We start from the raw sequence: 15535 nt of genomic DNA on the forward strand, positions 1-15535 counted from the left end.
CTGCCCCTGTACACAGCCCTGCCCTGGGCATCCCCTCCTCCCCAGACCCTCTCTTCCCATCGGGACACTGGGCTCCTCAGCAGCAACCGTGGAGCATGGAGGGCGCCCCCGCCCTGACCCCAGTGCCCACATGCCTCCCTTCTCACCCTATTTCAGGGTCTTGAGGAAACCACAGAGCCGGTCCCTGGCCCCCAGGGCTGCGCTCGCTCTAGCCCTGGACCTGACCAGAGCCAAGGTTGGCTGACGGCCCAGGGGTGGAACCCCAGGTCCCCCACCCCAGCCCGGCTCCGACCCCGGGCCTCCCCAGGCTGCACGCCATGTGCAGATGGCGCACCTCCACCCCACGGGGTAAGACAGGCTAAGTTACCTCCTCGCGTGAGTGATTTAAAACTCAAAGCATTTGGAGTGTTAAGAGAATCAACATGAGAAAATTTTGGAAAAAAATTTTTAATACATAAAAAAATTTAAGACAAAAGGTAACATTCTTTTAAAAATGTTTTATAAAACAGTGATATGAAATTTATTTTAGCATGAGATAAAAGCAAAACAAGGTTCTGTGGAATACACCAATTATTGGCCGATTCATTTTACATCTGTCATTGGGAATCTTCGTTTAAGCTGTGACTGACGTCCTTCAACAAACGACTCACCAGGAAACATCGCCATGAGGCCGGCCACGCTGGTCACCAGGGAGGCAGGCCCCCTCAGCTGCCCCTCCCCGACAAGCAGAACGTATCTGCTACCAAGAGCACTGGCCTTAAACTTTTCTCTTGATTTCTGTTAACAGGAACAGGTTCTCATTCATCGCATAGTCTCCAGAACGTGTGCACTGACCAGGACGAGCTTGCAGCAAGAAGCAAATGCTGCCTTGTCTTGAGCAATGTGTACTTTTTTTAATGCTATGATTACATTCTTCTTTAAGGCAATGGCGTTTCTGTTTTGTTTCTATAAAACTTACATTAATCATCTTTTTAAATAAAACGTCAGCATTTTGGGTCCAATCAACCAAAAGCAGGATAGAATCAGGACATCTAGACAGTTCTTTATAAAGAGACACTGAGCTCAGATGATCATCTTTCAAAACAGAAAACAAGCTGTTTTGTCTTCGAACATGCAGTTAAAGTACGTAAACGCAACACACTTCTTGAGCAACACTGTGTAAGCAGAACACGCTTCTTGAACCACACCAGCCTGCAGGTCTCAGCCCTGGCCTCAGATGTCCTGGGGCAGCCGCTGCTGTGAGGAAGCGATGGCACCTTCCCGCGGTGTGCTCAGTGAGGACGGGGTGCCAGGTCACACGCACGACGAGAGCTTTTTTCTCTCCTCAAACTGCTTCTCCACGGCCAGAGACAGGGCCTGGAGGAAGCCCTCGATGGTGACGGTGGGGGCCTGGAAAACACAAGGCATCGTGGCGGTCCTTGCCCTCAAGGTGGGGTGGCCTGGGAGCACCCGCCTCCAGGGCACAAGCACTCTGAGGTGGCAGGGAGGCCCTGGGCATGAGCTTTCCACACACCAGTGAGGTGAGCAGACACACGCTGGCCCTCCACTGCCCCTGGGCCCGTCACTTCAGAAACACAGGAGGAGGCGGAAACCCCAGGGTGGCGGGCGGGACTCTCCTTGAGGCCAGCCCTGCAGACAGAGCGGGCGGCAAGGGCCCAGGGCGCAGGCACTCACCTGGATGTACAGTGCGTGAGCCAGGAAAGGGAGCTTCCTCAGGACGCGGCCACTCAGGCCCTCACTCTTCCTGTGAACATGACCACACTGGCGTCAGCTCCACATGGACCGCGGGGCATTTCAGGACAAGTCCCCGATCTTTCCCCAGAGCCCCTCGGGGGTGGGCAGTCTCCCGCAGGCCTCAGCTACCGCTCCAGGAGGGGCAGGGTCCTGACACCACCCATGGCCTCGGCCGGGGCACCGTGAGGTGGGTACAGGCCAGCTCACACCTCTGAATTCTCGCACGAGCCTGCACTGCTCCCCTCTGTCCCGCCTTGGCCACTGTAACTAAGTCTCTCCGACGCCCCGCCAGCATGTCTGGCGCCTGGCGTCTGCCCACCTGAGGCCCTCACAAAGTGGATGCGGCCTCCCTGACCTCCCCAGTACATCCAGAGTCCAGCTGTCCTCAGAGGCTCTGCTCTACCTCCCGGCTCGATCCCCGGGGCCACCTGAGCGCCTGCCGGTGCTGCCGGCTTGGGCTCAGGCCGGCGTGCCGGGGGTCCCCCCGTGTGCTGTGGCTCTCAGCACCTGGGCGGCAGGGTCACTGTCCTTCCCGCAGCACCGAGGCCACGGCCCGGCCTGTTCACCTGTCTCCTCTGCTCATCAGAGAAAAAGCCTCCACTTCACTTTCTTGGCCATTTGTAAAAACTTAACACACACAGTTTAAGACTCCAGCGATGCTACAGAGAGCCTTAATCTGAAAGCCTGTCCTGTGCTGGAGCGGTGCTCTGCTCGCTGCCCATGGGCACAGGGGGAAAGCGGCTGGCCTCATCCTCCCATCCAGGAGCCCACGGTCGGGGAGGCCGGAGGGCATCTGCTGTGGGGGAGACGCCCTGGGATTCAGCCTGTGCCACCCAACCCACATCACCACCTTGGCTACTACAGGCAACGACCACCCCTGTGACCAAAGGGAACGGGCTTCTCTAGGTTGCAAAAGTGAGGTCACCCTCAGAATGGGAGAAAATACTTGCAAATGAAGCAAGTGACAAGGGATTAAATATCCCAAACATACGAGCAGCTCATGCAGCTCAATATCAAAAAAACAAACAGCCCAATCCCAGAATGAGCGGAAGGTCTAAACAGACATTTCTCCAAAGAAGACATACCGATGGCAAACAGACACACGGAAAGAGGCTCAGCACCGCTAACCGTGAGAGAAACGCAGATCAGAACTACAGTGAGGCGGCACCGCACACGGCCAGGACAGTGACCGCCAAAACGCCTACAAGCAACACACCCTGGAAAGGCTGTGGAGAGAAGGGGACCCTCCACTACTGGTGGGAATGCAAACTGACACAGCCACTAGGAGAGCAGCACGGAGGCTCCTTAACAACCTAAGACAGAGCCCCCATATGGCCCAGCAACCCCACTTCTGGGCAAATATCTTGAGAAAACCAAAATTCAAGAGATACAGGCAGTGTTGTGTTCACAGCAGCACTACGCACAACAGCCGCGACACAGACACCCAGACGCTCGCTGACACGAGGATGAGGAGGGAGGCGCGGCTCACAGCGCAGTGCTACTCCACAGTGGGGAGTGAGAGAATGCATCTGCAGCAACACGGATGGGCCTGGAGACTAGCATGCCAAGTGAACCAAGACGGACAGAGAAAGACAAATGTCACATGATATCACTTACACGTGGAATCTAAAAGTTATACAGACAGACTTACCTACACAACAGAAATGGACTCAGACTTAGGAACCAAGTTTCTGGTTACCAGAGGGGTATGGGGAAGAGGGATAAATTGAGAGACTGGGATTGACACGTTGCTGTTGAGTTGCTCAGGCGTGTGTGACTCTGAGACCCCACGGGCTGCAGCATGCCAGCAGCTCCACCACACCCTGGAGTCTGCACAAACTCCTGTTCACCGAGTCAGTGGTGCCGTCCAACTAGTCATCCTCAGCCGCCCCCTTCTCTTTCTGCTTTCAGTCTTTCCCAGCATCAGGGTCTTTTCCAATGAGTCAGCCCTTCAACTCTGGATAATATACAAGCTACTACATATAAAACAGGTGACTGATAAGAATCTACTGTGGGGCAGAGGGAACTCTACTCGGTATTCTGTGATGACCTATAAAAAAGAATCTAAAGGAGTAGATATGTGTATGTATAACTGAGTCACTTTGCTCTACAATATTTATTGCAAATCAACTATATTCCAAAAAATGTTTTAAAAAGAAACAGAGAGGTCAGCACACACCTTGAAATTTCGCTCAGGAGGAGGCTCAACTTGGACACGTTGTTTTCAATGAAGCCAATCATCTCCAGCTCGCGGAGGGTCAGCAGCTGCTGGCGAGGGTATATGATCTGGCACTGCGGGGACAGAGGACGGGGCAGCAGAAGCATCGGGTCAGTGATTTCTCCCTGAGCGCAACATGCAGACCCAACAACTGCAGTGTTCAGTGTGAGACAGCGGGTGCAGGCCGAGTGACACCCCCTTCTGCACAGGAACCAGACATCGTATGTTATGCCAACAAATCAAGACCCCACGAGAAAGCTAATGTGTTCTCAGGAAAGCAAGAAACAGCTCCAGGCACCCTCATCAGCTCTTCCAGGCAGGAGAGGTAGATCTTGAAGATGGCCGCTGCAGAGGGCGGCCCGATGTACTGCCTGATGTCAGCCCTGTCCACGAAGGCCACGTCGATCCTTTCTGTGATGTTGGACGTGGTCAGGATCACCACGTTGGAGTGCCTGCGGGCAGAGGGTGGGCCCAGTCACCCTGGGCCACAGGGACTCGACCCCCCTGATCCGACACACGCAGTGTGAGGACAGGCTGGCACCAGGGCCCAGGCGTTCAGCCAGCTTCCCGCCCTGTGCCCACCCCCACCCCCACAACGCCTTCTGAGGCCCTGCTTCCTGCGCTCTACCTGACCCTCGCTCCTGCCAGGCTCCGGCTGCGACAGTGCAGACCCTCCCCACTCCCGGTCTGCGAGCTCCCCGCCTATGGACAACTCTCGCGGCCCCCAGCTGGACCGCTCCCTGCCCCCTTCACCACAGTGAAGCCCTCACTCTGCACAGCGTCCCTGCGCCCCAGCGCCAATACTGCCCTACCTGGGCACGGCCACACCCAGGCGTCACTCTCATTGCCCTGGAGGCTGTGGCGCCAAGCTGCACGATTCACCCTGGGGACTAGCGGCCCTCCCCTCCAGCTCCCAAACTCCCCAGAGAGGCCCCGTCATCCAGTCTGCTCACCCCTGGGCCGGCACGGAGGGGGAGGGGCGCCCTGGGGAACACACCGCCTGGCCTGCTGGGCTCGAGTCCCGGGGACGAGGCAGGGCTGCCCAGGCCCACAGGCAGCACAGAGACCACTGGCAGCGTTGTGGCTGGGGAGCACCTGGACAGCTGCCCCCGACCAACCCCGTCCTGTGACCGCAGGTAGCCAGTCCTCTGCAGGGTGAGCAGGGCTGGCACACGGGGCCCAGGAGTCTGGGCAGAGGCTGGTGAGCGTGGAGTGCGCACAGGGCCCCCACACGCAGCTGGGAGCCATGTGCCAGGATTGGGCTTTTCACAAATGGTCACCAGAGCAGGCCTGAATCGCATGAGGCAAGGAAGGTGAGAGAGACTGCAGAGACAAGTCTCCACTCTTCCCACAGCGACAGGACGAGAGTCAGGGAGACCCCCTTTTCTGAGCAGTGGGTACCTTCTCCCCACACCAAAGCTTTGCTGTGCATTTTTAACACTTCGATAACGTAAAAAGTGCTTAATTTCTAAAAAGCTTATGTAGCACACGCTGCTTCAAACATAGAGAAGACAGAGCCCACACCCAATGCCAGACGCACTCTGAGCTGAAAAAGCTGGGGGTGAGGCTGGGGCTGTGAATGTGCAGGGGTACCTTTTAATCTGATCAATTTGGGTCAAGACGGCATTGACAACACGGATGGCATCGGAAGGCTCGGTGCCTGCCCTGCATGCGTTACGGGAGGCGGTCAGGCTTTCCACCTGTGGGCACAGAGTGACAGGGTGGTCAGCTGGGTGGATGCGGGGGCGTGTGAACACTGCACCGAGGGCCTGAGAGGCCCCGGGCTAGGCCTGCAGGGTGCAGCCTGTGGGGCTGGACAAGCACGGGCGGGCGGCCCCGGCAACGCCAAAGGCCACCCAGTCCTGCGCTTCCTCCGCTCACAGGTGTGACGTCTCAACACACCCACCTCATCGATCAGCACGAACACCAAAGCATCCTTGTCATCAATCAAGTCCTGAATCTTCTGGAACATCCTAGTCACAAGCTTGCCACTCTGGAAACAGAACCCTCCTCATCATCAACTCGCACTCTTCAGGCTGCCTGGTGCACACGTGCGCCCACCGTCTCCACCTGGCTGCGCTCTGACCCCAGGGGGCCCCACAAGCCCACCGTCTCCTGACAGCCCCTTGGGAAACTTCCTGAATCAGAGAAGCCAGGTCTGCAGGGAACCTAGAGGCCTGCCCTCCTGGTGTCCTGGGCGGGGCCACACTTGCACCTCGGCCCCCCTTTCCCTCCCCAGCGGTCCTGGAGGGGCTGGGTCTCGGGTGCACATCGGCCAGGCGCACCTCCTCCGGGCACTCCTGTCCCTGCCCACTACCCGCCAGGGGCACCGTCCGACGCGGGCCCCGCAGCAGAGCCCTCCAGAGCTGAGGGTGGCTGTGACATCACCTGGCCTGAGTGCCTCAGCTCACAGCTGGCGGACAGGCTCAAGCTGAGGGTGTGGTCCCATCGGAAGGCGGCCCCGCCCTCCTCAGGTAACACTGAACGCCCCGTGCCCCAGCCCAGGTCTGGAGGTGACAAGCAGAGGGTCCTCTCAGGCCTCAGATGGTTTCCAGGTTATCACTACACTCTGGAACTTTCCTCTGACCACACAGTCAGAGCCCCTGTTCACATTCCTATTTCACCTATTTCTCTCCTAAAGCTTTTGGAGGAAAAGAGTTTGCCTAATCCACTGGACAAGTTTTCAGCTGCATGGTGGACAATCCAGAGAACCGGATTAGTATAAATACTTACCTCTGAAAACCACTTAGAAAAGAGGCTGTGGCTGTTTATTTCAACTAACTGGCCATATCGGTACCTAAGATGGTTTAAAAAAAGACGGACAGCAATCGTTACAAGTCAGTCCAACAACATCCCTGGCGGCAACCACCTCTGTCTCTATAACGCAACACTGCTTAAGTGCCCAGCAAGCTGATAATGACTACTCTGTTACTACTGACCCAGGATGAGGTACCTGCAAACTGTATACTCATAGTTATGAACAATCTTAATGAGATGTGCCAACATCAATAGTTCTAGTTGGAGCAAACTAAGTGTCTCAAACTGAATGGTATCTTCATTTCGGTTAAAGCAAGAAAAAGTGGTGGTAAGATGGTGGAGCAGAAGGACATGTGCTCATCTTCTCCTGCGAGAACTCCAAAATTTCAACTCGCTGCTGAACCACCATCAACAGGAGAATGTTGGATCCCACCAAGAAAAGACAGCCCACATCTAAGGGCAAAGGAGAAGCCCCAGCAATATGGTAGGAGGGGCAAAAACCACATTTGGAATCAAACCCCATACCTGCCAGAGATGCTCAGAGGGCACAAATAAAACCTTGTGCACACAGGATCCAGGGACCCCACAGAGACTTAGCCAGACCTGCCTGTGAGTGTTTGAGTGTCTCCTGCAGAGGCATGGGGGGTCAACAGTGGCCTGCCGTGGGCACAGGGGCTCTGGCTGCAGCAGACCTGGGAGGCGCGGCATGTGGCCTAAGTCCTTTTGGAAGAGATTGCCATTATCTCTATCACTGAGCCACTGAGCAGATGACGCACAAACTGCAGAACAATTATACCAGAGTTCTCGCACTGTGATGAAACTTCTAGGACCCACAGCATATGTGCCAACCTGGGCATCCAGCAAAGGGACTGACTGAGAACCCCCAGGGAATTTGACTTTAGAGGCCAGTGGGATTTGATTACAGACTTTCCAAAGCACTGGGGAAACAGACTCTTGGAGGGCACAAACAAAACCTTGTGTGCACCAGGACCAGGAGAAAGGAGCCGTGACCCCCCAAGAGACTGAGCCAGACCTGCCTGTGAGGGAAAGAGATGGGAATACCAGACCACCTGACCTGCCTCCCAAGAAATCTGTATGCAGCTCAAGAAGCAAGTTAGAAATGGACATGAAACAATGGACTGGTTCCAAATGGGGCATGGAGTACGTCAAGGCTGCATATTGCCACCCTACTTATTTAACTTATATGCCGAATATATCGTGCAAAATGCCAGACTGGATGAAGCACAAGCTGGAATCAAGATTGCAGGGACAAATATCAATAACCTCAGATATGCAGATGACACCACCCTTATGGCAGAAAGCGAAGAGGAACCAAAGAGCCTCTTGATGAAAGTGAAAAAGGAGAGTGAAAAAGTTGGCTTAAAACTCAACATTCAAAAAACAAAGATCTGGGCATCTGGTCCCATCACTTCATGGCAAATAGAAGGGGAAATGGTGAAAACAGTGACAGACTTTATTTCCTTGGGCTCCAAAATCACTGAGGACAGTGACTGCAGCCATGAAATTAAAAGATACTTGCTCCTCAGAAGAAAAGCTATGACCAACCTAGACAGCATATTAAAAAGCAAAGACATTATTTTGCCGACAAAGGTCCATCTAGTCAAACTATGGTTTTTCCAGTAGTCACGTATGGATGTGAGAGTTGGATCATAAAGAAAGCTGAGCACCAAAGAATTGATGCTTTTGAACTGTGGTCTTAGAGAAGACTCTTAAGAGTCCCTTGGACTGCAAGGAGATCAAACCAGTTGATCCTAAAGGAAATCAGTCCTGAAGTTCATTGGAAGGACTGATGCTGAAGCTGAAGCTCCAATACTTTGGTTACCTGATGTGAAGAACTGATTGACTAGAAAAGACCCTAATGCTGGGAAAGACTGAAGGCAGAGGAGAAGGGGACGACAGAGGATGAGATGGTTGGATGGCATCACCAACTCAATGGACAAGAGTTTGAGCAAGCTCTTGAGAGTTGGTGATGGAGGGAAGCCTGGTGTGCTGCAGTACATGGGGTCGCAAAGAGTCAGACATGATTGAGCAATTGAACTGAAGAATACTTAATAGTTTTTTGGTTGTTTAGCCACTCAGTCGTGTCTGACTGTGCGAACCCATGGACTGTAGCCCACCAGGTTCCTCTGTTCATGGAATTTCCCAGACAAGAATACTGGACTGGGTTAGCATTTCCTTCTCCAATAGTTAATATAACTAGTTAAATACAATTAATTCTTAATACTGTTTTTAGTCTACTTATAATTTATATTTCTGTGTTCAAAAACCATTATCTGTATTAACGTGGCAAACAAATCAAAACATAAGCATCAAAAGTCTGCCCACAGTTGAACATTTTTTTTTCCTTCCACAAAACCCAAAGGAATGTGAGAATTTGTTTTCCAGCACAAAATCACTTCCCTCAAACCTGGAGCCCTGGAAAGCTCAAAGGGAACCTGACACACGCTGTCTGAAATCCAGCACTAATACTCCATCTACCATGGAGTCAGTGAGGGCTCTGGATGCACTTAGATCTGATTAAAATCAAACAGGAAACGGCCAGCAGAGAAGCCAACTCCCAGATCCTTTTTACAGTTTCTTTCATGTTGAGAAACCACAAAAAAAAAAAAAAAAATTACCTTAAAAAGTATCACTGACTTTCCAGTTGAAAAACATCATGTAGTAATTTTGTTTACAGATGAGGAGAAGGGGGAGGTAGACAACCTGGTGAATACAGCCTGGGTTGGATGTCACAAGATTAACTATAAAGCGTTGTGATTATTAAGCAAAGTGTACTTAAGTTAATAAAGCAAAAAGGCTTGCAAAGGCTTCTTCTTGCCACAAAATAAATACCAGTTTCCAGATCTTTGTACTGGAAAACGTCACATTTCTTATAATAACACCTTCACCTTCCACTGTTTCAGGAAACTGCCCTCGGAGATTATCAAACACAGATGTGTTTCACTATGTCAAGACAAAGGCCAAGATACTGAGCATAAAACAAAGGCCTGAAACAGAGCAACTTCCCTACTTTTAAGACAGTTTTGAAAAGAAAACAGATTTAAAAGTAAATCTCACAGGATTTCCTCTTCTGAAGTCATACTAGGCTAAAAGGGTGATTTACCTTCTGCCTTAACCAACTAGAAAACTAGACAAAACAGTGAAACAGCGTCTGTGAAGGGCGCCAAACAACATAATCGGGGACTGTGACCTGGGAGGCGGCAAGCGGCAGGCGCGACGGCTCTGATCTCCTGCCTGGAGTGACACTGGAGGGGACCCAGGAGGAGAGGCCGGGGCAGCGAGCTGAGGAGACAGAGGCCAGAGTTCAAGGAGCTGAGGTGTCTGGAGGCTACAGAGCAGGGATCCAGGGAGGAGGGAGACACAGGAATGAAGCCCGGCGACTGTCATGGGGCAGCAGCGTGTGAAGAGGGAGCCCAGCGCTAGAGTGCTCGAGACCCCAGGGCCAAGGGGCGAGAGTACTTGCTGCTGAGGCCCCTGAATGGTCCTCCTGAGGGTGAAGTCTGGACCACACTGAGACCACTCTTGAAAAAGCTTAAACACAGACCTCAAAAGGATCACACCAAACACAAGTACACAAACCCCCGTCAGAATAAAACCCAGCAGTCATTATAGACAAACAAGAGAATCCAGTCACTTCAAATCATTATGTCCACATTCAACAATTACCTGGCACACCAAGAAGCAGGAACATATGACCCATAACCAGACCCAAATGATAACGAGGATGGAATTGGTAGACACAGCTTACAAGCATAAACAGAACTGAACAATCTTCAGACAAGAAAATCACTCTCAGAGATGGAAATTTCGCTGAACAGAAGTAAAAGCAGATCAGATACTGCAGAAAAACTAACCAAAATGAAACTCAGAAAATTTTTAAAACTTGAAAAAAGATGAAAGAGCACACGAGTGGCCTGCAGGGCAGCATGAGACAGTCTAACACGTGAATGAACGGACCCCACAAACGGGGCAGAGCAGGGGAATGAGCTGAAGAGCTAACACCCAAATAGTCTCCAAATGCAGTGGAACCATAAATCCCTAAACGGACTACACTCAAAAGAATGAACTACCAATATATATGCTGTAACATGGGTGAACTTTGAAAAACGTTATGGTAAGTGAACAGAACCAATCAGAAAAGACTACTACATACTGTGTAATTTCAATTACAGGAAATGTCCAGAATAAATAAACGTAGTGGAACCGTAAATCCGCAAATGGACAACACTCAAAAGCGGCAGACAAACCCAGTGCTAGGCTTGGACGGCAGACAGATGGTCCACACAGACATCAAGCAAGTGGGGAACGGTCAAACCAATGCGAGCAGAGACGCGCTCCTCCAAGTGTACACAGGGTGGTCACCACGAGAGGTCCCGTGCTGGTCCCAGGGTGAGTCTCAGCACGTGTAACAAGACTGGAATCAGAGCTCAAGACTATGTGAGTACAGAAGGATTCGTTACATTACACCGAGACACCTACTATTCATGTAAGATGATTTAAAAATAGAAGCAGCTTCTCCCATCATTACAGCTGAAACAGAGCAAGCCCGCCTCTGCGGCTCCTCTCTCAAATCACCAAAGTTACCTGCTCGAGAGTCTGATGGTCAATTTCTGGGCTAAAGCTTTACACAGCGACGTTTTTCCAGTTCCTGGAGGACCTGTAACAAAATGCAAACAGATAAGTATAAGTTAGTGCTGTAACAGATTTCTTGAAGCAGTAGTTGCATTATTCACAGGACATAACATATGGAACAGACTGTAATGCTATAAATGTTATCATCACAAGAATCACTTAAGTTACTGATAATCTGTTAACAGCGTAAATACTAGGAAACATCACCAGGAGCTTCTTTGCCCGTAATCCACTGATTTCTTTCCACCTTCACTGAAACCCTCTCTGTCCCTACATGTCTTCTATGAAATCCGCTGATTATGAAAATCCACCTTTCAAAGGTCAAACAAGCCTTTCCTGATAACCATCAGGCGCTCAAGGCACTGGTGTTTGCTGTTCCTGAAGCCCACGGCACCCGCGTCTTTCATTCCAGCTCCACACACATGGGCCCGAACCTCAAGCTACATAGGGAGAGCGGTCGGGCAAGGCCTGGGCGCTGTGTGCCCCTCAGCACAGCATCTGACAGGAGCGGAGGACGCTGACATGGGAGCACAAACGCGTGCAGTAGAAAACGATGACGTTCTGTTCTGGCTGTCTGTGTTCTCCGTGACTCACAAGTACGCGTGTGAGCGACTCTAACGGGCGCTGCGCAGCACCAAGTGAGACACCTTGTGACCGCCTTCTCCGGCTCTAGTGTCAAGAAATTTGCCAAGACACCCTAAAGGCACTGTTTTCATAAAACTGAACACAAGCCTACAGTCTTCATTGTATAAAGAAGCTAATAATGCTTTGAATTATAGCTCTTACCTCGCTGTAATTTGGGCTTTCTCTCAATTCTTTGTCTCTCCTGGGATAGTAACAATAACAACAGCAACAAAAAAGCCCCCCAGTATTCTCTTCCGAGAACTAGGCAGAGTTCTGTGAAGTGCGGGCTTTTGCAGTTTGTTCCATCGAGGAAAGCTCCAAGGGTACTATGAAGAAATGCAAGGCAGCTGCTACCCTGAGAAACCCATAACCAGCGGGAAACGAGGCAGGTATTTGGAAAGCTGAGTAACAGCATAAAAAGTCACAAGGGATGCTCAGGTGGCTGCCCCATGAAGGGTCAAGTAACCAAAGCAGAGAGCATGTACACGGCTGGCTTCACAGAGGACGGCATTCCTGGCCCCACGAGGAAGAAGGAGCTGTAACTCTTCGCAGGACAAAGGCAGGAAGAAAGCCTGACTCCACGCAATTTTATTTTGTCAAACGAAACCAAAATGCTTACCGTGAAGCAGCACCACCCGGTTCCAGGTGATGAGGTTACTGTCGACATTCTTGTCTGAAAACAGTAAAGTTGTCATCACGTAGTCGAGGAGCTGCATGAAGAAAGAAAAGACAGAGTCAAGCCCTTGGCAGAGCAAAGGTTCAGCTGAACGTGCCCTGAAGGAGCAGAAGGAAGGAGAGTCTTCAGAGGCTGCCAAGCACACTCAGGCTTTCACCTCAAAAACATCTTAAAATCTAAGAGGACAAGTGCTGGGTGTGACTATTACAAGGATAAAAGAAAACTCAAAGGTCACTTAACTGAGGGCTACACCAGGTAAGTGAGCTCCTTCCTCTGAGACACTGCGCTGGACAAGCTGCGTTTGCTAAAAGAACAGCCGGGGCTCCGGGGTCCCCGTGGCTCCTAGGGGAGCCAGAGTGGGTGACGGGGGTGGTGGGGACGGAATTCTGGCATCCTCCCCTCCCTCATCTGTGTGCAGAAGGACTCTTCACCTTGAAGGGGGCTCAGACATGGTAGTACTCGCTCAGATCACCCAACCTGTTCTGCCCCTTGGCACTGCCTTCTCAGCCCACAGGTTCCTAAGAGTGTGACCCAGTGCCAGTGGGTTCACTTTTGAACCCTCCCCCTTCTCCCGAGGGGAACTCCCCAGAGTACAGCTCCACTCAGAGCAAGCCCAGAGGAGACGCCCAGGACAGAAGACAGACTCCCAGGGCAGGGGTTGCTGGCAAGCAGCACTCCTAGAAGCCCACGTGATGTAAGAGGCGCTAGAGAGAACACAATAATGATTCACCTAAAACATGGAAGCCTTTCAGGAAAAAGCATAACTCACATGAGATTTGACTTCCATGTCATACACCAGGCTGTCCCAAAGCCCATGGAATTCAGCTGAGAGAACAAAACAAAACCAAATGTTAGGAAAGCAAGCCTTGCGCCTACTGGTTACATCCACCCTGAGCCGCAGACATCCTCAACTGCTCCAGACGCGGCAAGCTGCAATTCTGGTTACAGAGAAGCTAAACTTTCAAAGTCATTTCTAAGTTAAAGATGTTGAATAAGCGGCAGTCACATGTGGCTTTGGGCAGATAATGAACCTTCTGTGGACCTGCACGTGGACCCAAGCACTGCCCTGAACTCACCACTCTCCCCACAGGCCAATGCTCTGGCAGGGCCTAGTGGCAGGTGGAGTCTAGCTTTCAAGACGTCAGGCCTAACCTGGATTAGACGTGGGATTCAGCCGGCTAGATCCCATTGGCACAGAGAAGTACAGAGAAGGTGGGAGGAAGCAGTGGTCCAGCAAGACTGACCAACTAGGCAGGAAAGAAGAGCGACGGCCTCATCCTCAACTAGCACCAGCTTCGAGAGACCCATCCAAGTAGCCTCATACTGGAAATTTCTACTTTTCTCTCCTGTGATAAACTTCCTAACAGATAGAACACGCTAAAACTCTACACAACAGACACACAATATCTCCGAGCCTGAGGTGTGCGCTGCCTTCCGCCCTGCTGTCGTAGGCTTGTGCCACCTGCTGTGTCTGTCACAGGTACCTGCAGGCAGAACCCAGTGATTTGCCGCGATGATGTTTTCTGTCTCTTCCTCCAGGTTCTCACTGCTGGGGCCATCCTCGTTCAGCTGGAAGATGTGAAGTGCAATATTGCACGCGCTCAAATCAATGGGCTGTGATGAGAACGAAAATCAAATAAATCTATACAACACTCTATCGAAACAGCAAATGTTCTTGGGCCACGGGTTAACTGTTTCTCAGCTCTGAGAATTAAGTTACCTGTGGATCTTTAGCCTTTAATTCCGTGTCAACAATAGACACAGACTGCACATTTCTGGTGAGAAAAGGCTCGTCAAACTCAGACCAGGTGTAATCACCAAACACAATGTTATGCCTGTTGAGTAGCTTTCTAACACTCAGCTTTATATCCTCTTTCTTTGCAGTGCTAGGAACACAAAACACATAAAATCAGATCTGAGTTAAAAAAAAAAACAAAAAACCTAACATCTTAAGAAAGAGTGATTAAAAGCAAAACAGACCATAGTGGGGAAAATGCACCCATGGAGAGGGCTGGCGGGAGGGCCTGCCTGGGAGTGGTCTGGTACCAACTAGGCGCTGGCGGTAACTGCAGGCTGTATGACCCAGGGAAGCTGCCCAAGGACTCTGCCCAGGCCCCTCAGAGGCAGGGGGTGCAGGCAGAGTCGGTGCCACCCAGGCAGCTGGTCAGCAAGCTGGAACTGCTGCCTAGGTGCCAGCCCCCCCCAGCTGGGAAACAGCAGCAAGTCACGGGAGAATGAAACGCCCACAACTGGGGGCCCCAGACGAGTTTCCCGGGCTGGGGTCCACCCTCAGCCCCTGCCCCCCGCGCTCGCTGCCTGCCCGAGGGCCCAGGCCCTTCAGCGGCCCCTGCGGCGGTGTCTGCTCCCCAGAGCACCCGGCGCCGCGGAGACCCGCCGCCGCCAGCACCTCCGGGGCCCATCGTCCCGAGGGCCTGGCCGGGGAGAGGGGATGGTGGGCGAGGGTGAGGGCGCAGGGGCGTTTCCTAAAACTGAGTCTCCGGGGTCGGCGTTGCCGGGCTCGGCGGGGCTTGAGGCCGGGGTCTGGGCCGACCCTGTCAGGGCGGGTCTGCTCGGAGCGGGGTCCCGTCAGGTCGGACACTGCCAGGGTCGGGCCGAGGCCGGGCTCACCTGCCGCTCCGCTGGTGCACCTCCACGTGGACCGTGGGCGCCTCGGCCACGCAGGGCAACGCCTGCTTCAGGTCTCCCACAGCTTCGTCCATGTCGGCGCCGCCGCTAGAAGCCGCGGGGAGCGGGCCGTCCCTTCGCCGCCGGCGCCTCGCGCAGCGCCCCGCCACCTCAGCAGCCTCGGCCCTCAGGCGGCGCCCCGCGCGCTTCAAACCTGCCGCGCGCGGCGCACCGCCCCCTTACCCGGA

At 52.5% G+C, this 15535-nt stretch overlaps 1 protein-coding gene across 1 annotated transcript; it reads right to left on the reverse strand.

Annotated features, from left to right (window-relative positions):
• Window positions 1–431: 431 nt before the first annotated feature.
• Window positions 432–15503, reverse strand: TRIP13 (thyroid hormone receptor interactor 13). The gene is made up of 13 exons (XM_061393948.1): window positions 15291–15503; window positions 14383–14548; window positions 14147–14276; window positions 13432–13487; window positions 12606–12696; window positions 11315–11387; window positions 6686–6749; window positions 5859–5945; window positions 5546–5652; window positions 4251–4404; window positions 3914–4026; window positions 1675–1744; window positions 432–1389 (listed from the first exon to the last, which is right to left on the reverse strand). The coding sequence occupies exons 1-13, from the start codon at window positions 15380–15382 to the stop codon at window positions 1294–1296; spliced, it is 1299 nt and encodes a 432-aa protein (XP_061249932.1). The 5' UTR covers window positions 15383–15503; the 3' UTR covers window positions 432–1293.
• Between the last annotated feature and the right edge of the window lie 32 nt (window positions 15504–15535).

This window comes from Bos javanicus, chromosome 20, assembly GCF_032452875.1.
Source record: "Bos javanicus breed banteng chromosome 20, ARS-OSU_banteng_1.0, whole genome shotgun sequence".
Classification (NCBI taxonomy): domain Eukaryota; kingdom Metazoa; phylum Chordata; class Mammalia; order Artiodactyla; family Bovidae; genus Bos; species Bos javanicus.

What these genes read in the sequence shown, in the direction of transcription:
- TRIP13 (XM_061393948.1), bottom strand. Translation starts at nt 15,382, where the DNA reads ATGGACGAAGCTGTGGGAGACCTGAAGCAGGCGTTGCCCTGCGTGGCC. An exon ending in TCACTGGGTTCTGCCTGCAG is followed by an intron (nt 13,488 to 14,146) that starts GTACCTGTGACA and finishes TTGTTCTCTCAG; the next exon opens with CTGAATTCCATGGGCTTTGG. An exon ending in ACCATCAGACTCTCGAGCAG is followed by an intron (nt 6,750 to 11,314) that starts GTAACTTTGGTG and finishes AAACCATCTTAG; the next exon opens with GTACCGATATGGCCAGTTAG.